Source organism: Equus quagga, chromosome 13 (genome assembly GCF_021613505.1).
Source record: "Equus quagga isolate Etosha38 chromosome 13, UCLA_HA_Equagga_1.0, whole genome shotgun sequence".
Lineage (NCBI taxonomy): Eukaryota > Metazoa > Chordata > Mammalia > Perissodactyla > Equidae > Equus > Equus quagga.
In genome coordinates, this window is record NC_060279.1 from 82068227 (window position 1) to 82092953 (window position 24727).

The 24727-nt window shown below is 44.3% G+C and overlaps 2 protein-coding genes across 2 annotated transcripts in view; both read right to left on the reverse strand.

The window, feature by feature from the left end:
• The window catches only part of LOC124250111 (zinc finger protein 883-like), a 62322-nt gene that overhangs the window by 37464 nt on the left and 131 nt on the right, over window positions 1-24727 (reverse strand). The window lies entirely within an intron of this gene.
• On the reverse strand, window positions 7861-21667 carry LOC124250250 (zinc finger protein 345-like). Its single transcript, XM_046682077.1, has 2 exons — window positions 21638-21667; window positions 7861-11938 (listed from the first exon to the last, which is right to left on the reverse strand). The coding sequence occupies exons 1-2, from the start codon at window positions 21665-21667 to the stop codon at window positions 9443-9445; spliced, it is 2526 nt and encodes an 841-aa protein (XP_046538033.1). The 3' UTR covers window positions 7861-9442.

A 24727-nucleotide genomic window follows, 5' to 3' on the forward strand; every position in this document is an offset into this window, starting at 1 on the left:
CAATTAGAAGGAAGCTATTGAAGGGAAGACAGGATGCATGCAGGGATGTAGGGACGCCCCCATGTGCATCTGCCAGTCCAGTTATAAGGCAGATAGGGCCAGCCACAAGTGCCACAAGCCCACAATCACCCAGAGGAGAGGCATAGTCTCCTTTGATGGTGTTGTCTTGTTTTCCCAGCCATATATCAGCAGTAATAATAATTGTTTGGTGACACATTGCTTTACATGTCTACCCCGCATTTTTTGAGATGCTTTCATTTGGTGGTGTGGAGTCATTGTGACGTTCAATGCACCAGGGAACGGAACCTCTTAATTCTATTTGTATAGCAGTTAACCATCCTACACCTTCAAGAACAGAGTACCCCACCTTTGGGGTTATATTTACCTGCTCATGAACAAGCTGGAAGATATACTTTCAAGAAGTAGCATAAGAGGGCAAGGACAGGTTTCTTGGTGGGAGGGGAGTAGAAGTGGGAAAGTGGACGATGCTCTTCCACTCTTGCCGGGCTCTCCAGTCAGAGGTGTTGGAGCTCAGGAACGCCATGGTAACCCTGTGGTTGAAGAGAGAGGCAGCTCACTGCACACCAAGCAGTTGGAGTGATTTTGTACACCAGCAACAGCGTGTGCCCAAGCAGCGAAAAGGTTGGCAGATGTCCTAAGAACGAAAAGTAAGATGTTTAGAGGAGACTATAAGGGGGAGGTCATGACCGTTCAGCAAGACATACACAGTTGCAGTGTCTTAAGTCAGTATGGTACTGGTCTGTGGTTCCAGACCAGGCTGGCAATACCACACTGCTTGTCCAGTTGGTGCGGGCACTGCAGGGACACAGATACAGGAGAAGGGAGGAACAACAACATACCAGAAAGAAAGGATGAACGTACCTTGGGGAATTGGAGGCCTTCGATTAGTAAGTTTGGAGGTTTTAGATGGCTTCTCCACAATGAAGGGTGTTACTATGATATCTTCTTCTAAGCCTGTTCCCCAAGGGGCTAAGAGACCCCACCAGCCAGGCCCCAGCTCCCAGTCCCAGGGCGAAGTGACCATGTGGGTCCCGGTAGGGAGTTCTTGTGGCAGAGGCAAAATCAAGTTGTTCTGAATGCCAACCTGTGGTTGTAGTGTCTCTCCTTGATTAGCCCTTGTCTGTAGATGTCTGGCATATCAGGTCCTTGTGTCAACATTTGATATGCAGTGGGTCAGGTGTGCCTCTCACGTTCACTCAGTTGACGTATTGCAGTTGTCAGGCCTCTTGTCCAGTGGGCTAGGGTCCTGTCTTCTGTCTTCAGCTGTTTCAGAAGCCATCCATTTGTTCCACCAGCCCTGCAGCCGTGGGGTTGTATGGCAGGTGAAAATGCCAATATATGTCCATTTGATCAGCCCATGTCTGTATCTGGTGGCCAGTAAAATGCATACCTTGGTCACTGTCGATGTTTGTGGGAACACCGTACCCAGCACAGAGGTATCCCAGGCCACTTATGGTGGTCTTCTGTGTGGCCCTCTTGCTGGGGTATACCTGTAGCTGTCCTGTATACGTATCCACACAAGTGAGGGCATACCTGCAGCCATCAGAGAGAGGCAAGGGCCCAATGTAGGCCACCTGCCAGCGTTGAGAAGGCTGGTTGCCGCTAGCAATTTGGCTTGTGTTCAGGGGAATGGCCTAGGGTTTCTGCAAGGAACAAGAAGGGCACACCTGACAGACCTGCACCACATCAGCATAGGACAGGGAGAGGCCCAAGGCCTTGGCAATAGCCTATAGGGTCCTTTGTCCTTTGTGTAGAGTCTTCTTGTGTAGCCACTCTGCCACTCTCTCGGCTGGTATTTCTTTCAGGAGATGGATCCGGAGCCAACTCGTCTGCTTGTTGGTTTCCTGGCAGCGTTGTCGCCTGAGATACAGACACATGGTACACTGCTATTGTCATTCCCTGGACCTGCTGCCAAATATCATCCTGGAGCTCTATCCCCCACAGCAGGTGACCATTAATAGTCCACTGTCATGTCCATTGTGCCATCCACAGGGTGAGCCCCCTTCCACAATTGAGACCAGAAGCCACCGGGCACTCATTTATTACCTTGCCTCTGTCAGAGATTCCATCCGAACCCCTCTGGGTAACCAGAAACGTCCAATTCACACGGTTGTCCTTGTGACAAACATCCAAGGACTTGATTTGTTTCACTGCTATTTTGGCTTGGGTGAAGGCTCGGTGGTCTGCCAGTCCCTTTTGCACCAACTTACAAAGAGGATAGACAGCCTGGATCTTATCTATGACAGTAGCAGGAACCACTTTTGTCTTACCGGACCAGACAACACCCAGATATTTGACAGACAACCCAGACCCTTGTACTCTGTTGTCGTTCACCACCCATCTTCCCTGGTGTAGGTGGGTGACGAGGGAGCGGGAGGCTTCTTGAAGGTCTGGAAAAGACTGGGAGGTTAACACGACATCATCAATATAATGAAACAAAGCAACATCAGGGGGCTTTGTGCACCTGCGGTGCTATAGAACCATTGCCGCAGGCTGGGGTGAGAAGCGCCGGAAGCCATTTTACTCATTTCCACCCCCGACGAAATGCCTTCTGTTTCTGTAGACCAACACGTTGTTATGTTATGTGGCCTCCGGTCCCCCATACCCAAGCCACCTGCAAGGCACTGCAGGGATGGGTCAATGTCCCTTGGCCTTCCCTCTAGTGGAGGGGACTAGGGTGTTCTCAGGCTGTCACTGGGGGCGCTGTTAAAGCCACCAGAACAGCTTTTGGCTGTTTATCACTTTTCCCCGCAGGGGTGTTTTCTGCTCCCCGGGGCTGCGGCAGCCACCACACAGAGTGCTCTCTCCCTCCGCGCTTTGCTCAGCCTCAGTGGTGCTGCCCACCCAGAGGAGGGATGGAGAGTCCCGGCCACCAGCCACTCGGGACTCAGGGACCCGCTTCGCCCCGCCTCCGCCCCGCTGCCAGTGGCTGGACCACGCACTCCCCGCGCGCCCCCTGCCCCGCAGGCGCTTCGCGCCCAGGCGCCGCTGGGCCTGCCCTGGCCCTGCCAGCACCCACGCACCGGAGGCCGAGCAGAGGCAGCGGCGCTTCTTGTGACTGCCTTACTTTTGATAAATTGAAACTCATTTATTTTAATCTCAGCCAAACTGACCACACACAAAACTCCTCAGGGTTTTACTTCCACAAACCTTCTGGCACTTTTTATATTCAGAATTTGTCTCATGCCTTCTCTTGTTTTCTTTCATAGTACTTTAGGACAAATTTACCTTTCTTAAAAAAACAAAGAAAAATATCTTTATTCTTTATACCTTCTTTACTGAAAACATACGTTTTACTTTCCCTGTATACAGACTTTCTAGAAATATGGGCTTTCTCATCATTTATCACGCCCAGGACTTCCCCTGCCTTCATTGCTAGCCATCCCACGGTGAGGAGGGGCTACCCCACAGGCGTAGCAACAGCCTGGGCTTTTCTCACACCCAAGACTTACCCCTAGGCGTTGACGTTTGATGTTTTCAGGGCGTTCCAGTACTCACACGGTGGGCCCCATCCATCAAAGATTTTGGCAACCGGGCCCCACAGGGAGGATATCAGCCAAGCCGGGGTTACCCCCACAGATTTCCCTTTCCCATCCCCCATAGTCTTGGTGCTCGTGGGGTTTTTCTCAGTCTCCCGGCTGGCTCACCAGCCATATGCCCAGCTCGGTGAGGAGTGTGGGATAGGTTGTTGAGAGACCAAAGAAAAGATCCAGAGACAGGGAATGAGACATATGGCTTTACTGGGAGTTACTTACAGGGAAGGTCCAATGGCGCCGGCTGGACAGGAAATGTGTAGCCACTACTGCCCCCTGAGAGAAGCTTGTTTAAGTAGGCAGAGGAACAAAGGCTGCATGCTTGCCATGGGAGATCATCCCAGTATGACCTGCATTCCAAGGACCAGAGCCCTGCTGGACAGCCTCTGTGTTCCCTCAGACTTCGAGGGTCTTTGTGTTAACTCTCCCATGAGAAAACCGCTGGGTTGGCCAAGCCCAGGACTGTTATCAATGTGAGAGCTGGTGCATAGCCCAGACAAGGAGCCTCAAGGACACATGGCTTAAAGGGGTACAAAGGGGAGTTGGCTCCATGGCCAAGTCGTTAAGTTCACGTGCTCTGCTTCGGCAGCCCAGGGTTTCACTGGTTTGGGGGGATTTGGGGAGAAAAAGCAGAACAAAAAGGGGGCACATAAGCTAGTGCCCTTACATGCCCCTGTAATAAATCACTGCAAACTCAGAGGCTTAAAACACTTGCAAACGTATCAGCCACAGTTTCTGTAGACAACCTATAGCAGAATCTTGGTTTTTGACTCACTCTGAAAATCTCTTAGAATTGGTCTTTGAATTAGTCTTCTGCCATTCAAAGAGATTATTGATTCAGTTGAAATAATAGCTACCATGTTTGTTACTAATTTCCATTTTGTTCCAATTTTTGTCTTCCACTCTTTATCTGTTCCGTGTGGTTTTGTATATTTTTTAAAGATTTTATTTTTCCTTTTTCTCCCCAAAGCCCCATGGTACATAGTTGTATATTTTTAGTTGTGGATCCCTCTAGTTGTGGCATGTGGGACGCCACCTCAGCATGGCCTGAGTGGTGCCATGTCCATGCCCAGGATCCAAACTGGCCAAACCCAGGGCTGTTGAAGCGGAGTGTGCGAACTTAACCACTCGGCCATAGGGCCAGCACCTGTTGTGTGTGGTTTTAACTGAGCATTTTATATGATTTCATTTTCTCTCATTTCTTAGCATATCAGTTATGCCTCACTTTTTACTTCCCTTAGTTTTTGTCCTAGAGTTTGCAATCAACATTGACAATCCAAGTCCACTTTCAAATAACACTATACCACCTCCTGGGTAGTGTGAGTACCTTATACTAACAAAATTACCCCAATTCCTCCCTCCAGTCACTTGTACCATTGAGGTCATTCATCCTACTTATGTAAAAGCATAATAAGCATATATACACACACATACACATAAGATATGCAGATAGAATACATTGTTGGTATTACTATCTTGAACAAAGTGTTCTCTGTTAGATCAATTAAGAATAAGAAAAATATTTTTTATTTTTCCTTCGCTTATTCCTTCTTCGACACTCTTCTTTCTCTATATAGATCCGAGTATCTGACCAAGATCATTCTCCTTGTCTCTAAAGAAGTGCTGTTACATTTCTTGGAAGGCAGGCGCTATGGTCTGAACGTTTGTGTTCCCGCAAATTCATGTTGAAATCCTAACCGCTGAAGATGATAGAGTTGGAGCCGGGCCTTTGGGAGGTGCTCAGGGCACCAGGTTGGGGCCCGCGTGAACGGGACCAGTGCCCTTAGGAAGAGCCTCAGAGACGCCCAGCTCCTCCCCCCACGTGAGGACGCAGCAAGAAGGGCTGACTCCGCACCGGGAGGAGGGTCCTCACCGCAGAACTCGCCCAGGCTGGCGCCTTGACCCGGGCTGCCCAGCCTCCAGCGCTGGGAGAAACAAACGCTGACTCTCACACGCCACCCCGCCTGGGGCATTTCGGCACAGCGCCCCGAACGGACCGAGCTGGCAGGTTTACGGGCCACCAAGCCCTCACTTTTCGCTTGGCTGACGGAGGCTCCGTCTCCCTGCACCGATGGAGGGTAATTTTGTGGGCACGCAGCTCTAGGAAGGTCAGTTTGCTCTCAACACTGTCCGGGCTTCGTTCCTCTCCTCGCTCGCGGCGTCTGAGGAGACGGCGGCGGTCGCTCTCGGTCCCCTAGAGAGGAGGGGTTTCCCCTCGGGCTTCTTTCACGAAGGTCCCCTGACTTCGATCTCCCGTCGTTTGCAAACGACATGCTACCCGGGGGTCTCGGCATCTTCCCTGCTGAGCGGTCTCTGGGCGTCTGCGTCTGGGGCTCGCCGGCTGACGGCCGTCTCTCCCTCGACGACAGACCTCGGACGCCGAGTCGCCGAGTCGAGCGCCGACGTCCCTGCGCCGCCAGGGGGCGCCCGAGCGGCGGGACCGGAGGCTCCGCGCGTCCCGGGCCGCGGGGCGGAGGGCGGGGCGCTGCCGGGGGGGGCGGGAGCGGGGTCGGCGCCGGGCCGCGGCCTCAGGGGCCTCCCGGGCAGCAGCGCAGGGAGCCGTGGGCGGGCGTCCCTTCGGGTCCCACGCGGCCCGGGTCTCGAAGCGGTGGCGCCGCGGAGGAAAGGCCTGCCCAGGGTCCCGGGGGCGCGGGGGCCGCCGCCCCAGCGGGAAGGCGGGAGTCCTCCCGGAGTCGGGGCGCCGGGAGAAGCGGCCCACAGCGCGGGGAACGCCCGGCAGGGGACCCCGCTGGGAGACCACCCGGCAGTGAGGACGGAGGGAAGGGGGCCAATGGCGAGACGGACAGCGGTCCGAGGGGACCCGCTCACAAGGTCCCGGGTGGGTCGGAGGCGCCACCGGAACTGCATGTGTCAGCTCTGAGCCCTCGTTGTTAAGGCGAGGCCACTCGGGTCTCCGAGACCCCCGACGTTCGGGGAGGACCCTCCCCGCTGACCCGCGTGTGAGGCCTCTGCCGCCTCCCGCCTTCCCGCAGCTGCTGCCCGGCCTGGGGGAGTGTCCCGCACACGCCAAGGCTGGTTTCCCGCCAAAGCCCGCGGACCCGAGTGGAATCTTCCACTCCTTCTCTGAGCACATCTCGCTTCCACTGTGGGAGCACTGACACTTGGGGAATTGGCAAACACTACGCACCGGGGCTAGATTTCCTGTATTACTGAATGCCGGGACTCAAGCGATGGACGTTAAGGTCATAATGCGGACGAAACTTAGCCATGTAGGGTGTTTCTGACCATGACATTATGTGTGACACAGACAGTCTGAGAAAAACAATGAGGAAATATCCTTCCAGTATTTAGAAACAATGACTCCATACAGAAAAATGTCGCTCAAGCTGTCTTAAGAGTAAAATTCCAGCATGTCTTTGTTGTTTCAGTGTCTTATTTGAAAATGAAAAGGGAAATAGCCATAACTCATATGAAAGAAAATAGGCAAATGGGATGAACAGAAATTGTACAAAAAATAAACAACTGGCAAAGAAAGACATGAAAAAAGGCTCAAAATCAAGAATCTTTTTGGCAATGCAATTAAAGACACTGAGAAAGCACCACACACTTATCAATGGCTGAAACTGAAGGAGGACCACATCAAGTACTGGCAGGGATTTGGAGAAAACGGAACTTTCACACACTGCTGGTGGGAAAGCAAAAGGGAGAAATCATGTTAGATCACAGTCTGGTAGTTTTTCATGAGTTAAACATTCATCTACCCTGTGACGACTCAGACACTGCACTCTATGTTATTGACAAAAGATAAAAGAAACAACCATACAAAGAACTAATACGAATGTCTGCAACACCTTTATTTTCAATTGTTTAAATCTAGAAACAAGCTAAACCACCATAAAAAGATGAATGGATGAACAGTGGTATATCCAAAGATAAGAATATTACTCAGAAATAAAAGATGAACTTCTCATTTATCATTGGTAAATCTCTAATTATGAAACATAAAGGAAATCAGTAAAAAACAAAAAACAAACCCCAATAGACTAAACAGCTTATGATTCCAATTCTATAAATTCAAGAAAATGCAAAGGTATCTTTATAAAGGAAGGTAAATGAATGGTTAGCTGGAGAGATGGGAAAGGCAAGGATGTCAGGCAAATATACTGAGACAGATAAGGTCATTATCAGGACTATGATGATGGTTTCAGAACTTCACACTCATGTCAAAACATCAAATTGTACACTTTACATACATGTAGTTTAGTACATGTAAATTATACCTTAATAACACTTTAAAAAGTGGTTTAGGATGAAAAAAAATGTATGCCCCACTCTTTTTGAAAAATAGGTTTGGCAACCGTTTATTGACTCCACCACCTGTCTCCTCATGCCCTCTGGGGAGTCAGTCTTCCCTCAGTGACAACAAATATGGGGAACAATGAAGGACATTTCCACCCAAGTCAACAGGAATGCTGCCTGGATCACAAGAGCCACATCCCTGGGCTGTGGATCCCCATTCTTCTTTCCTGCCTATGCAGTAATGGCCTTGAGGTGAACAGCACTGGGAGGCTACAGAAATCCACAAAATCTTTTATTTTTGATGACAATGACATCAGCTACACAAAATAAACATGCCTGGTGGTGATCAGATTTGTGTACAAACTGATCCTGCATAGTCACTGCCACAGAACCATTTCTGGATGCACTTTCAGAAGAGGCACATTCCATCTAGCTGGCTGCAGTCTCCTCCACTCCGTTAAGCCAGTGTTTCTCTACCAATTATGGTTCCCTTGGACCCAGTGACCCTTGCCCAATGGAACTGGGGATATCAGGCCACATGGCTCTTTGTAGATCTGGGGAAGATATCCCCTCCACAGTGCTGACGTCCCCTGTGAGACTTCCTGTGAGGAAGGGAAAATTCACACTGCCCTCAGATGCACTTGAGGTTCTCACACCAACCCTCTCCTCAGGGTCATCACTGAGCTTCCTGAACCACAGCATCCAGGGGTCAAATGAGGACCAGAAAGCGCTGCAGTCTTTCTTGGGAGGCTGTGGGAGCAATGGAAATTTACTCAAAAGTGGCAAGTTGTTTTCTGCCATCACACTATCCTCAGGCACACAAAGTTTGAGACCCCTAAAAAGTTGTTCACCCCTTCATGTTTGTAGAGCCCACACAGTTTGTAAACTACCCCACACAGTGAGAAAACACCCAAGATTAAGAGAACTTAAACAGGAAGCCCTTCATTATTGTACAAGACAAAGCAATGTGCAGCAGGCCGTTCTCCAGTTCGTGACTAGGAAGCTGGAAAAACTTCACAAGTATCACGTAAGACCAACATGTCCTGGGAAATGTCATCTTTGTGAAAAGCTGCCAGGCGAACTCGTGATAGTCTGAGACAACAGTGACACATGTCCATGCCCAAGGGAGTGGAGGAGGAGGGAAAGCTGACCTCCCTAAGGGCTCAGGTTATTCCTAATTTACATAGAGGAGAAAACAGGTCAGCTTCCCTGAGCACACTGGGGTGGTGACTGATGCACTGTGTGGACCTGCCAGATGGTAGAGGTGAAATGGCTTTGGTGCAGAAATTGGCTGTGACATAAACGTGGCAAGAACCCTCAACAGATTGGAAAATGCAACATACCACACTTCCCACAACTTATGGGGAATCTCCCCACTGTGCATATTCAGATATATGAAATTCAACTCAGACAAATGGCTTCTCAGTTTCCTCTGGTGTCCTTACTCCGAACCAGGGAATTGCACATCCCCTGCACATCTACGTGTTTCTCTAATGTGAACTCCTCCACATTGAGAAAGGGTAGATTTTCCCATAAAAGATTTTCCACATTTACTGCTCCCACAAGACCTTTCTGTGTCATCTGACGACAATGGAGTTTAGGACTAGTGATAAATGATTTTCCACGTTTTACTCATAAGGCCCTCCTCCTGAGTGAACTCTGTGATGATAACAGAGGCCCGAGATAGAAGTAAAAGATTTCCCACATTCACGGCATTCATAAGGCCTTTCTCCTGTGTGAACTCTCTGATGATAACGGAGGCCCGAGCTAGAGGTAAAAGATTTCCCACATTCATTGCACTCATAAGGCCTTTCTCCTGTGTGAACTCTCTGATGATAATGGAGACCTGAGCTAGAGGTAAAAGACTTCCCACACTCATTGCACTCATAAGGTCTTTCTCCTGTGTGAACTCTCTGATGATAATGGAGACCCGAGCTAGATGTAAAACATTTCCCACATTCACTGCACTCATAAGGCCTTTCTCCTGAGTGAACTCTGTAATGATAATACAGGCCTGAGCTAGAAGTAAAAGATTTCCCACATTCATTGCACTCATAAGGCCTTTCTCCTGTGTGAACTCTGTGATGATAATAAAAGCCTGAACTAGAAGTAAAAGATTTCCCACATTCACTGCACTCATAAGGCCTTTCTCCTGTGTGACCTCTCTGATGTAAAATGAGGTTCTTTCTCTGGATAAAAGATTTCCCACATTCACTACACTCATAAGGCCTTTCTCCTGTGTGAAGTCTCTGATGTAAAATGAGGTTCTTTCTTTGGATAAAGGATTTCCCACATTCACTGCACTCATAAGGCCTTTCTCCAGAATGAACTCTTAGGTGTGTAGTGAGGTGATTTCTTTGCGTAAAGGATTTCCCACATACACTGCATACATAAGGCCTTTCTCCAGAATGAACTCGTAGGTGTATAGTGAGGAGATTTCTTCGGGTAAAGGACTTCCCACATACACTGCACACATAAGGCCTTTCTCCAGTGTGAACCCTCTGGTGTATAATGGACTTCCATCTATTCTTAAAAGATTTCCCACATTCATTACACTGGTAAGGCTTTTCTCCAGTGTGAACTCTCTGATGACAATGCAGTTGGGAGCTAAAGATAAAACATTTCCCACATTCATTGCACTCATAAGGCCTTTCTCCACTATGAATCCTCTGATGATAACGGAGGACAGAACTTATCGTAAAAGATTTCCCACATTCACTGCACTCATAAGGTCTTTCTCCTGTGTGAGTACTCTGATGATAACGAAGGCTGGAGCTAGAGGTAAAAGACTTTCTACATTCCTTGCATTTGTAAGGTCTTTCCCCTGTGTGAACTCTCTGGTGTGAAATGAGGCAATTTCTTTGAATGAAAGATTTTCCACATTCAGTGCACACATAAGGCCTTTCTCCAGTGTGAGCTCTCTGGTGTTGATTGAATTGGCTTCTATCCTTTAAGAACTTCCTACACTTAGCGCACTCATAAGGCCTTTCTCCTGTGTGAGATCTCTGATGATAACTGAGGGCAGAGCTAGACATAAAAGATTTTGCACAGTCACTACACTTATAAGGTGTTTCTTCAAGGTGACCTCGCTGATGATAGTGGAGGGTGGAGGTACAGGTAAAAGATTTCCCACATTCACTACACTCAAAAGGCCTTTCTACAGTGTGAACTCTCTGATGATAACGGAGTTGGGAGCTAAAGATAAAACACTTCCCACATTCACTGCACTCATGAGGTCGTTCTCCAGAATGAACTCTTTGATGATAACAGAGGACAGACTTAGAGAAAAAAGATTTCCCACAATCACTGCACTCATAAGGCCTTTCTCCTTTGTGAGATCTCCTATGATAACTGAGGGCAGAGCTAGAGGTAAAAGATTTCACACAGTCACTACATTTATAAGGCCTCTCTCCAATTTGAACTCTCTTGTGTTGAATGAACACTGAGCCATCACTAAAAGATTTTGCACAATCACTGCACACATAGCTATTTTCTCCATTGTGCCCTCTCTGGGGATGAATGAGGACAGATTGGTGGCTTAAGGATTTCCCACATTTGCTGCATCTGTACGGTGTTGTCCCAGTATGAATTCTTCGATGTTGATTAAGGGTTGAACTTTGCCTAAAAGATTTGCCACATTCTCCACACATATGAAGCTTTTCTCCTGTGTGGACTCTCTGGTGCACAAGAAATGAGGATTTGTACCTGAACGTTTTCCCACATTCATGGCACACAAAACAATGACTTCCAGTGTGGACACCCTGGTCCTGAATAAGTGGGCCTTTGGGGCTGAAGGATTTCTTGCACTCTCCCCAGGTGTAATGACTTCTGTTTGGTAAAGTGGACCCGCATTGGGCGAGTTTCTTTGGCTTCTCCCTGGTGTGAGTGGCCTGTTGTTGGAGATGTCCAAAGCTTGTCAGGAAGTCCTCCCCAACCTCCCCCCAAGGAAAAGTGTTCCCTGACATATGGAATCTGCAGCTCTTCACAAATGAGGCCCTGTCCACACTGCTTCTGAAGGGTTTCTCTCCCATGTGCTGATCCTGGTGCTGCTGAAAGTCTGCACTGAAACACAATTGCTCCACAAAGGCCCCACACCTCAACAGTTTCTGGCTGTGTTGTGTTCCCTACTGCTCAGCCAAGTGGAAAAATGTCTCTCAAGACTGGGCCACACGTCTCACAGGGTTGAATCTTCTGAGAAGATGAAGCTGCAGTAGGAGTTGTGGCTTGTGACACACCTACAAAACGCTTTGTTGAAAGGGAGCCTCCACATCCTCTGCTCCACAGCAGCAACCTGCACACAAAGAAATATTGGAGAAGTACATGTTGACCTTACAGGCAGCAGGCAATCCCACCACAAATGTTTATCTGCATCATCTAGGAATGAGTCTATGGGATGCTCTTCAAGACAAGAAAGTTGGAAAATACTTGAAGTGCTGCTATGAATTACAGGGCACCTAAGGTCAAAGAATGGTGGAGACCTCACCATGGGAAGGATACAAAAATAGGGTGTGATACAAGGAAGAGTGGCAGGGTGTATAAGACAGAAACACACAGTAACACAACAATAATAGAGGACTTTAATACTCCCCTTTCAACAATGGGTAGGTCATCCAGACAGAAAACCAATACGGAAAGTTTGAACTTGAACTATACTTTGGATCAAATGGACCTAATAGACACATACAGAGCATTTCACCAAAGGGCAGCAAAATACACATTCTTCTCAAGTGCATACAGAACATTCTCTAGCACAGATCATATGTTATAGGTCATAAAATCAGTTTTAACAAATTTAAGAAGAGTGAAATAATATCAAGTATCTTCCCAACCACAGTGGTATGAAACTAGAAACCAATAACAGGAGAAAAGCTGGAAAATTCAAAACATATGTGGAAATTAACACAATCCTGAAAACCAATGGGTCTAAGAAGAAACCAAAAAATACCTTAAGATGAAGAAAATAGAAACACAACATACCAAAACTTATGGGATACAGCAAAAGCACTTCTGAGGAGGAAATTTAGAACAATAAATGCCTACATTAGGAAAGAAAAAGATCTCAAATAAACAACCTAATTTTATATCTCAAGAAACTAGAGAGAGAAGAACAAAGGGTAGAGCTAAAATAAATGAAACAGAGACTAGAAACACAAAAAAGATAAATGACATAGAGATTTCATTTCTGAAAACATAAACAAAATTTACAAAGCTTTAGGTACACTAAAAGAAAAAAAAAAAGACTCAAAGAAATCAGAGGGCCAGCCCGGTGGCACAGTGATTAAGTTTGCATGCTCTGCTTTGGCAGCCTGGAGTTCACCAGTTCGTGGACCTATGCACTGTTTATCAAGCCACACTGTGGCCGGTGTCCCACATATAAAAAAATAGAGGAAAATGGGCACAGATGTTAGCTCAGGGCTAACCTTCCTCGAAAAAATAAAAAATAAAGAAATCAGAAATAAAAGAGGAATATCACAACTTACACCACAGAAACACAAAGGATCATCACAGACCACTATCAACAAATGCCAACAAATTGGATAACATAGAAGAAATGGATAAACTCCTACAAAAACAACTTACCAAGACTAAATCATGAAAATTGAAAATGTGAATAGATGTATAACTAGTAAGTAGATTGAACAGTAATCAAAAATCTTCAAACAATGAAAAGTCCAGGACCAGGTACATCCACTGGTGAAGTCTACCAAACATTTAAAGTTAACATCAATCCTCCACAAACTCTTCCATAAATCAAAGAGAATGGGCCACTTCCAAACTCACTTTATGAGGCCAGCATTATCCTGCTACCAAAGGTACACAAGATCACTTTAAAAAAAGAAAATTACAACCCAATATTCATGATGAACATATGTGCAGACATATTCACTAAAACACTATCAAACCCAATTCAAAAGCACATTAAAAACATGAGACACCAAGATCAAGTGGGATTTACCCCTGGGATGCAAGGATGCCTGAATGTATGGAAGTCAATCAATATGATACACCACCTTAATAGAATGAAGGATAAGAATCATGATCATCAAAATACATGCAGAAAAAGCATTTAAAAAAATTCAGCATACTTACATGATAAAAACTCTCTCAAGAAGTAGATCACATGGAAGAGAGAATTAATGAGCCTGAAGATAGAAGTCTAAAAATGATTCAGGTGGAGGAGAAGAGGATCTAAGATTTTTTTTAAAAAATGAAGAAATTCTACAAGAAATATCTGACTCAATTAGGAAAAGTAAAATAAGGATAATAGGTATCCCAGGAGGAGAAGAGAGGGATAAAGGAGCAGAGAGCTTAGTCAAAGCAATAATGGCTGAGAACTTTCCAAGCCTGGAGAAGGAACTAGACATACAAGTACATGAAGATAAGAGAACTCCTAATTATCTCAATGCAAAAAGACCTTCTCCAAGGCATATATTAAAAATGTCAAAAGTTGGGGGCTGGCCTGATGGTGCAGCAGTTAAGTTCGCATGTTCCGCTTCTCAGTGGCCCAGGTTTCACCGGTTCGAATCCCAGGTGTGGACATGGCACCGCTAGGCACACCATGTTGTGGCAGGTGTCCCACATATAAAGTAGAAGAAGATGGGCACGGATGTTAGCTCAGGGACAGGCTTCCTCAGCAAAAAAGAAGAGGAGTGGCAGTAGTTAGCTCAGGGCTGATCTTCTTCTTCTTCAAAAAATAAATAAATAAAATAAAGTAGCTTAAAAAAAAAAGTAAAAAGTCAATGACAAGAAAAAATATTAAGGGAAGCCAGAGAGAAGGAAATAACTTACAAAGGAACTCATATCAGGCTTTCAGCAGATTTCTAAGCAGAAACCCTAAAGGCTACAAGAGAGAGGAATGATGTATTCAAAATACTGAGAGACAACTATCAGCAAAGAATACTTTATCCAGCAAAATTATCCTTCGGATATGAAGGAGAAATAAAAGTTTTCCCAGACAAATGAGCTGAGGGAGTTCACTGCCAGCAGACCAGCATCACAAGAAATGCTGAAAGGAGCCCTCCTACATGAAACAAAAAGGAAAAGGCTTACAAAGCTTTGAGCAAGGTGATAAACAGAGAGAATCAGAAAATTGTAACCATATACCAGAATAGATTAGTAAACACTTAATTATAACATAAAAACTAAAGGGAAAGAAAGCAGCAAAAAGAACTATAACCACTTCAATTTGGTTGCAAACTCACAACACAACAAAGAATAATTTGTGACAACAGAAACACAGAAGAGAAAGGAAAAAAACCCCAGAACCTGCATAGGCCAATGGAGATAAGATGCTATCAGCAGAGCAAGGACTATCTCATCTATGAGATCTTTCATACAAACCTCATGGTAACCACAAAACAAAAAATCAGAGCAGAGTCACAAACCATAAATACAGAAAAAAAGGAGAAAAACCATCGCAGAAAACCACCAAACGGAAATGTCAGAAATATAAGGAAAAAGAAACAATGGAAATATAGAACAACTAGAACACACACGATAAAATGGCAATATTAAGTCCTCATGTATCAATACCCACTCTAAATTTAAATTGATTGAATTCACCAATCAAAAGACACAGTGGCTGGATGGATTAAAAAAACAAGACCCAAGAATAGACTGCCTCCAGGAGACACATCTCAGCTCTAAAGAAAAACATAGGCTCAGAGTGAAAGGATGGAAGATGATGTTCCAAGCAAATGGCAACCAAAAGAAAGCAGGTGTAGCCATACTTATATCAGACAAAGCAGGCTTCAAGACAAAACTGATAATAAGAGACAAAAATGGACATTATATAATGATAAAACGGACATTCCACCAAGAAGACATAACATTTATTTATATATATATGCACCTAACACGGGAGCACCAAAGTATAGAAAGCAACTTTCAACAGACCTAAAGGGAAAAATTGACAGCAACACAATAGTAGTAATGGACTTAACACTCCACTTACCTCAATGGATAGATCATCCAAACAGAAAGTCAACAAGGAAACGGTGGCCTTAAATGAAAAACTAGACCAGATGGACTTAATACATATAAAACATTCCATCAAAAAGGAGTAGAATACACATTCTTCCCAAGTGCATATGGGACATTCTCAAAGACAGACCATATACTGGGAAACAAAGCAAGCCTCAATAAATTTAATAAGATGGAAATCATATCAAGCATCTTTACTGACCACAATGGTATGAAACTAGAAAACAACTGTAAGAAAAAAGCTGAAAAAGTCACAAATACGTGGAGACAAAACAATATGCTACTGAACTATTGGATCAATGAAGAAATCAAAGGAGAAATAAAAAAATACCCCAAGACAAATGAAAATGAAAACACAACATACCAAAACTTATGGGATGCAGCAAAAGCAGTACTAAGAGGGAAGTTTATAGCAATACAGCCTACCTCAAGAAACAAGAAAAATCTCAAATAAACAATCTAACACTATACCTAAAAGAACTAGAAAAAGAAGAACCAAGATCAAAGTCAGTAGAAGGAAGGAAATAATAAAAATCAGAGCAGAAATAAATGAAACAGAGACTAAAAAAATAACGGAAAGAATAAATGAAACTAAGAGCTGGTTCCTTGAAAAGATATAGAAAATTGACAAAACTTTCGCTAGACCCACTAAGAAAAGGCAGAAGGCTCAAGTAAATAAAATCAGAAATGAAAGAGGAGAAATTACAATGGATATCGCAGAAATGAAAAGGATTATGAGAATACTATGAAAAGCTATACACCAACAAATTGGATAACCTAGACGAAATGGATAAATTCTTAGAACTGTAAAACCTCCTAAAACTGAATCAATAAGAAATAGAGAATTGGAATAGACCAATCACAAGTAAAGAGACTGAAACAGTACTCAAAAACCTCCTCTAAATACAAAAGCCGAGGACCAGATGGTTTCTCTGGTGAATTCTACCAAACATTCAAAGAAGACATAATTAATAGCTATCCCTCTCAAACTCTCACAAAAAGCTGAAGAGGACAGAATGCTTCCTAACTCACTGTATGAAGCCCACATTATCCTGATACCAAAACCAGACAAGCACAACACAAAAAAGGAAAATTACAGGCCAGTACAGCTGATGAACATAGATGGAAAAATCCTCAACAAAATTTTAGCAAATCAAATGGAAGAATACATTAAAAAGAACATACAGCACAATCAAGTGGGATTTAGTCCAGGGATGCAGGGATGGTTCAACTTCAGCAAATCAATCAATGTGATACACCACATTAACAAAATCAGGATAAAACCACAGGATCATCTCAAAAGACAGAGAAAGCATGACAAGATGCAGCATCCATTTATGATAAAAATTCTCAATAAAATGGGTATAAAAGGAAAGTATCTCAATATAACAAAGGCCATATATGACAAACTCACAACCAATATCACACTCAATGATGAGAAACTGAAAGCTATTCCTCTGAGAACAGGAACAAGACAAGGATGCTGACTCTCACCATTCTTATTAAACATAGTATTGGAAGTCCTACCCAGAACAATCAGGCAAGAAAGAGAAATAAAAGGTATCCACACTGGAAAGGAAGAAGTAAACTGTCATTATTTGCAGATGACATGATTCTACATATGCAAAACTCTAAAGAATCCACCAAAAAACTATTAGAAATAAGTAATGAATATATTAAAGCTGTGTGGTAGGAAATCAACATACAAAAATCAGGTGAATTTCTATACACTAACAACAAACTAGCTGAAAGAAAAATCAAGAATACAATCCCATTTACAACTGCAACAAAAAGAATAAAATATCTAGGAATAAATTTAACCAAGGAGGCGAAAGATCTACACACTGAAAACTATAAGACTATTGACTATAAGACTAATAGACTATATAACTATTGAAAGAAATTGAAGACATAAAGAAATGGAAAGATATTTTCTGCTTATGGATTGAAAGAGTAAACACAGTTAAAATGTCCATATTACCTAAAGCACCTACAGATTGAATACAATCCCATTCAGAATCCAAACTACATTCTTCACAGAAATAGAACAAAGAATCCTAAAATTCACATGGAACAAAAGACCCCAAATAGCCAAAGCAATTCTGAGAAAAGAACAAAGCTGGAGGTATCACACTCACTGAATTCAAAACATCCAGCAAAGCTATAGTATCAAAAGAGCATGGTCCTGGCACAAAAACAGACACACAGACCAATGGAACAGAATTGAGAGCACAGAAATAAAACCACACATCTATGGACAGCTAATCTTTGACAAAGGAGCCAAGAACACACAATGGAGGAAGGAAAATCTCTACAATAAATGGTGTTGGGAAAACTGCCCAGCCACATGCAAAAGAACGCAAGCAGACCATTACCTTATACCACACCCAAAAATTAACTCAAAGTGGATTAAAGACTTGAATGTAAGACCTGAAACCACAAAACTCCTAGAAGAAAACCTAAGCAGTCTGCTCTTTGACATTCTGCTTAGCAGTATCTTTTTGAATACCAGTCTCCTTGGGCAAGGGAAACAAAAGAAAAAATAAACAAATAGGACTACATCAAACTAAAACGCTACTGCACAGCAAAGAAAACCATTAGCAAATTGAAAAGACAACCCACCAACTGGGAGAAGATATTTGCAAATCATATATCTGACAAGGGGTTAATTTCCAAAATATATAAAGAACTCATACAACTCAACAACAAAAAATTGAACCACGAGATCAAAAAATGGGCAGAGGATCTGAACAGACATTTTTCCTAAGAAGATATACAGATGGCCAACAGGCGCATGAAAAGATGTTCAACATCACTAATTACTAGGGAAAAGCAAATCAAAACTACAATGAGATATCACCTCACACCCATAGAATGGCTATTATTAAAAAACAAGAAATAACAAGTGTTGGAGAAGATGTGAAGAAAAGGGAACCCTCATACACTGTTGGTGGGAATGCAAACTGGTGCAGCCACATGGAAAACAATATGGAGATTTCTCAAAAAATTTAAAAACCCTATGATCCAGCTATTCCACTTCTGGGTATTTATCCAAAGAACATGAAAACACTAATTCAAAAAGATATATGCACCCCTATGTTCACTGCAGTATTATTATATTATTATATACACACACACAAATATACACAATGAAATACTACTTAGCCATAAAAAAGGACAAAACTGTGCCATGTGCGACAACATGGATGCACCTTGAGGGTATTATACTAAGTGAAATAGAGGAAAAACAAATATCGTATGATTTCACTCATAGGTGGAAGATAAACACACAGATAAGGATAACAGATTGGTGGTTACTAGAGGGGAAGGAGGTAGAGGGAAGGAAAAAAGAGTAAAGAGGCACATATGTATGGTGATGAATAAAAACTAGACTATCGGTGGTGAACATGACGCAGTCTATACGGAAGCTGAAATATAATAAGGTATACCTGAAATTTACACAATATTATAAACCAATGTCACCTGAATAAAATAGTTAAAAAACTCTCTCAACAAATTAGGGATAGAAAAAGCATACTTCAACAGAATATATGTCATATATGATAAGCCTACAGTCTACAAAGAATTCATGGTAAAAAGCTGGGGCCGGCTCCGTGGCCGAGTGGTTAAGTTCGCGCGCTCCGCTGCGGCGGCCCAGGGTTCGGATCCTGGGCGCGGACATGTCACTGCTTGTCAGGCCACGTTGAGGCGGCATCCCACATCTCACAACTAGAAGGACGTGCAACTAAGATATACAACTGTGTACAGGGGGGGTTTGGGGAGATAAAGCAGGAAAAAAAAAAAAGCTAAAAGCTTGTCCTCTAAGATCAGGAACAAGATAAAAATAGCCACTCTCTCACTATTTCTATTCAACATGGGACTGAAGTCCTAGAGAGCAATTAGGCAAGAAAAGAAACAAAAGGCAGGCCAACCAAAAAAGAAGTAAAATCATCTCTGCAGATGACATCATCTTACGCAGAGAAAACCCTAAAGACTCCCTCAAAAAACTGTCACAATGAATAAACAAATTCAGTAACCTTGTAGGATACAAAAATCAACATACAAAAATCACTTGCATTTTGTACATTCACAATGAACTATGTGAAAGAGAAAGGAAGAAGGCAGTCCCAGTTACAACAGCATTAAGATCAATAAAATACCTAGGAATGAATTTAACCAAGAAGTTGAAAGACGTATACACTGAAAACTAGAAAACACTGACAAAGGAAAGTGAAGAAGACTGAAATAAATGGAAAGATACCCCATTATCCCTGGATCCGGGGAATTAATATTGTTAAAATGGCCATAATACCCAAAGCAATCTACTCTTTGTACACAATTCCTATTAAAATTCCAATGTTTTCACAGAAATAGAAAAAATCACATCTAAAAAGCAAATGGAACCAGAAAAGAGCCTGAATAGCCAAAGCAATCTTAAGAAAGAAGATCAAAGCTGCAGGTACCACATTCCTGATTTCAAACTATCTTACATGCTACAGTAATCAAAACAGTATGGTACCAGCATAAAAACAGACAGACCAATGGAACAAAACAGAGAGAGCCCAGAAGTAAATCCACGCATATGCAGTCAACTAATCTTTGACAAGGGCACCAAGAAAACACAATGGGGGGAGGACAGTCTCTTCAATAAATACTGATGGGAAAATTGGATAGCCACACGCAAAAAAACGAAACAGGATTCTCATCTTATCACATGCATGAAAATGAATTCAGAATGGATTAAAGACTTAAATTTAAATGTATGAAGTGAAACCTTAAAACTCCTAGAAGAAAATACAGAGAAAAGCCTCCTTGACATTGTTCTTGGCAATGATTTTCTGCATATGACATCAAACTCATAGGCAACAAAAGCTAAAATCAACCAGTGGGACTGTATCAAATTAATGTGGAGAAAAGGGAACCCTTAAACACTGTTGCTGGTAACGGAAATTAGTGCAGCCATTATGGAAAATATCATGGAAGTTCTTCAAGAAATTAAAAACAGAACTTCCATGTGATCCACCATTCCCACTTCTGGGGATATATCCCAAGGAAACAAAATCAGTATCTCTAAGAAATATCTGCATGTGCCTATTCATTGCAGCATTATTCACAATAGCCGATAAGGAAACTAAGTGTTCATCTGATAAAGAAAATGTGAGACACACACACACACACTGGACTATTCAGCCATAAAAAAGAAGGAAAAACTGCTACTTGCAACAATATGGATGAACCTTGAGGACATTATGCTAAGTGAATCAAGCCAATCACACAGAGATAAATACTGTATGATATTACTTATATGTAGACTCTAAAATAAAAAGGCACACTCATAGAGACAGAAAGTAGAATGCCAGAAGCTGAGGGCTGGAGAAATGGGGAGATGTTGGTCAAAGGATACAATTTCATTCATAAGATGAATAAGTTCTGAGGATCTAATGTACAGCATGCCGACTACAGTGACTCATACTGTACTGTACAAGGAAATTTGCTGAGAGTAGATCTTGTGTTCTCACCAAAAAAGAAAAACAAAGACAATTAGCTTAGGTGATGGGTGGATTAATTAAGATCTTTGTGGTAATTCTTTCATAATATATGTTAACCATCATGCTACACACTTTAAATATACTTTATATTAAATATACATATAAATAATAAATATATTAAATACGCATATGTATATAAGTACACATATGTACATATATGTATATAAGTAAATATACTTAAATATATTAAATAAACATATAAATATATTTCTCAATTATACCTCAATAAAGCAGAGTGGGTAGGAATTGGGGGGCAGGGAGAAGAGAAGGCAGAAACACTATAAAAAGTACCTCATAGAAAAGTCCTGAAAAATAGCCCATGGTCCAGGTAAGTAGTGATCATGACAATGCCTGCAATTCCTGGCACAGGCAGGTCCTAGGAAATGTCAGTCAAGGAAGGGAGCGAACCCTGTCACAAACACAGAGAAGTGCCATGGAGCTGGACACGTTCACCCAGCCACGGAGAGGGCAAGCAAGGCGCCATCCACTAGCCTCACTGCAAGACTACTGACCTGGAATCCTTCCCTGTGAGGGTTCAGTACAGAGGGTACTGGGGCTGCAGGGGAGAGAAGAGGGTGGTGCACACCCAGCCCTAGCAACACAGCACCACCCAGAAAGAAAGAGAAGGATGTAATTCCCACAGTTCACATGTGAGAAGGACAGAGCACCTCCTAGGGAAAAGGAGTGGGAGGAAATACAGAGCCTAGTCCAGGTCATGGGGAGGGAGAGGGCCTTACCCAGTGAGGATATGAGCGCAAAGTTCTCCAGCATCACACTGAAGTACAAGTGCCTCTAAGCTTCATCAAGGAGCCTCCACTCCTCCCAGGAGAAGTACACTGCAACGTCTCCAAAGGTCACACTGTCCTGTCAGGATGGGGACAGAGGAAACCATGAACTTTCTCCCTCTCAGAACCCACAAGCCCTCATCTCGCACATCTACTCCGCACTCTTCCTCCTCCAGAGCTCTCCACCTCAGAGGGGATACTAAGTCCTGCTGCCACTGACACCCGCTCTCCTCAGGGTCCCAATCATCACTGTGTTCAGCCCTCAGAAATAACAGGCAGGGGGACACACAGATGCCACCCAAGCTCTGGGCCTGGCCAGCAGGGCCCCATCCCTCCTGCAAAGCAACTTCCCTGCATTTCCCAGAGTGTAGCTACAAGACACAGCTAGCCGTGGGCTCATGCTTCACCCCTAAGTCCCCACTACACGGGCCTTGGGGCCCTCAGCTCACAATACCTACGTAAAGGCAAATTATTATGGAGACACCACACTCTCATATCTTTAGTCCCCAGAGCTCTGCCACCTCCCTGCCCTACAATACAGGCATCACCTGGCACTCACCCGTGGACATGGCATGTGGCATCCAGAGAGCATTTCACAAACTCAAACACAATCCAGTACCTTCCCAGTCCTCGGATGGATCCCACAGCCAGGGAAAGCCCCAGATGCTGCTTTGAAGGCCTCCCCACCTGCCTCTGATCCTTGCTTCAAGATCAGCCACCCAGAACCACATGTGAATTTCAGATACTCATGACCCTTTTCCATTTCTGTCATGCACTTTCTGTCCCCTCAGCAGCCACAATCTGCCTCTCCCCACTTAATCTTCCTTAAAACCCCAGCCCATACAGTCTCCCTGACAGGCACAGTGACTCTCACAAATGACTACATTCAACCCAGATCTTATCCACCACCAAGACTCGAACACCCCAGACCCCATCAGGGCTCAACACACAATGCTGGTGAATGTGAACAGTCGTGAATTCGAAGGAGCCCCAGTCTCACTGTCAACCTGTCTCATTTACTCCTCTGCCTCCGAAGTCATCTCCCACCCACTCATCCCATGGAAGCCTTGGCCACCTGCCAGATCATGCTCTCTCCCACACCCTTCCATGGCCACGGCCCTCCCTCACCTGTGTTTCTCATACTCAGGAACCTCAACTAGGTGCTAAGCAACAGAAACATTCCTCAGCATGCACCCCAGTCTTTCTGACTCGCCAACAGCATTATCACTATATCCCGCGTTCCACTTCGTGAATGTGATCCACAGCTCCGCCCGGGTCCACATAAGAGCCACAGTAGCCATTTGAGAGTCTCCATCCTGAACCCCTCCCCAGATTTCTAGACTTGGGTCTCCGGATGCCCACTTGACGCCTCCACTCACTGTTCTCTGAAACATGTCAGACTCTTAACACGGCCTGAATAAAACTTCTGATATTCCCAAGGAAAATAAACCTACCGACAACTTCCACATCCCACTTGATGGAGCTTCCATCCCTTCAGCGGCTACAACCCAAAACCCTGCAGTCATCCCTAACCTCTCCCTCAACTTTGTAGCTGTTAGTGCCATCAAGTCAATTCACACTCCTGGAGATCCTGTGTGCAGCAGAGCAGAACCCTGTCCAGTCTTGTTTGCTCCATCTTCTCATCTTCCAGCATTGTCATATCAGACGCTGCTCAGCTGCTATTCATACGATTTTCATGGCCAAGTTTTTTGGAAATGGGTGGCCAGGTCTTTCTTCGCAGCCTGTTTCAATCTGGAAGCTCCGCTGAAACCTGTCCACTATGGGTGACTCTGCTGGTATTTGAAGTACTGGTGGAACAGCTTTCAGCATCACAGCAACAAGTAGCTGCCACGATATAACATGTGACAGAAACACGGTGTGGTTCCCTGACAGGGAAACAAACCCAGACTGCCACAGTGAGAGCGCTGAATCAACTGCTAGACCACCGGGGCTGGCCCTCCCTCAACTACAACATCCTAAAATTGACTTGGCCCGTCTTTAAAAACGGACCTAGAATCCAAACTTTTCTCCCACCTCCGTGGCCACAACTCTGGTTCATCAACACCGGGATTACAGTAGTAGCCTCCTCCTGGGCTTTCTGCCTCCTCCATTAACCCCACAGTCTGTGCTCTTCTCTGCACGAGAAGGAGCCTGTTAAGACCTGGGTAACACCACCTACTTCCTCTTATCCAGACCTCTCATTATGTCCGTAGTAGACACCCAACTTCTCAGGCGGCCACATTACAGGACTGATCCCTGACCCCCTGCTCTTTGTTCTTCACAGAATGGAGACCTGCTGTCCCCTGTCTCCAGCTCAGTCACACCTCCAAGCATTTGCACACGCTGGTGTCCTGGGATAACCTTCCACACCTGTTTATACTGGTTATCAGAAATTGGAACACCTCCATGTCACCCTCGGCCTGCACTCAGGACACACGGCTTAGGGGTATCCTCAGGGTCCCCACACCCAAAAGCTGTGAATGCAGCAAGTGAAGAGTCTCAGGACGCCACAATCACGGACGCCACACGGCTGGTGTTAATACCACTGAGGGGCTGGGACACCCTCTCCTTCCCTGTGCAGGTTCCATAAGAGCTT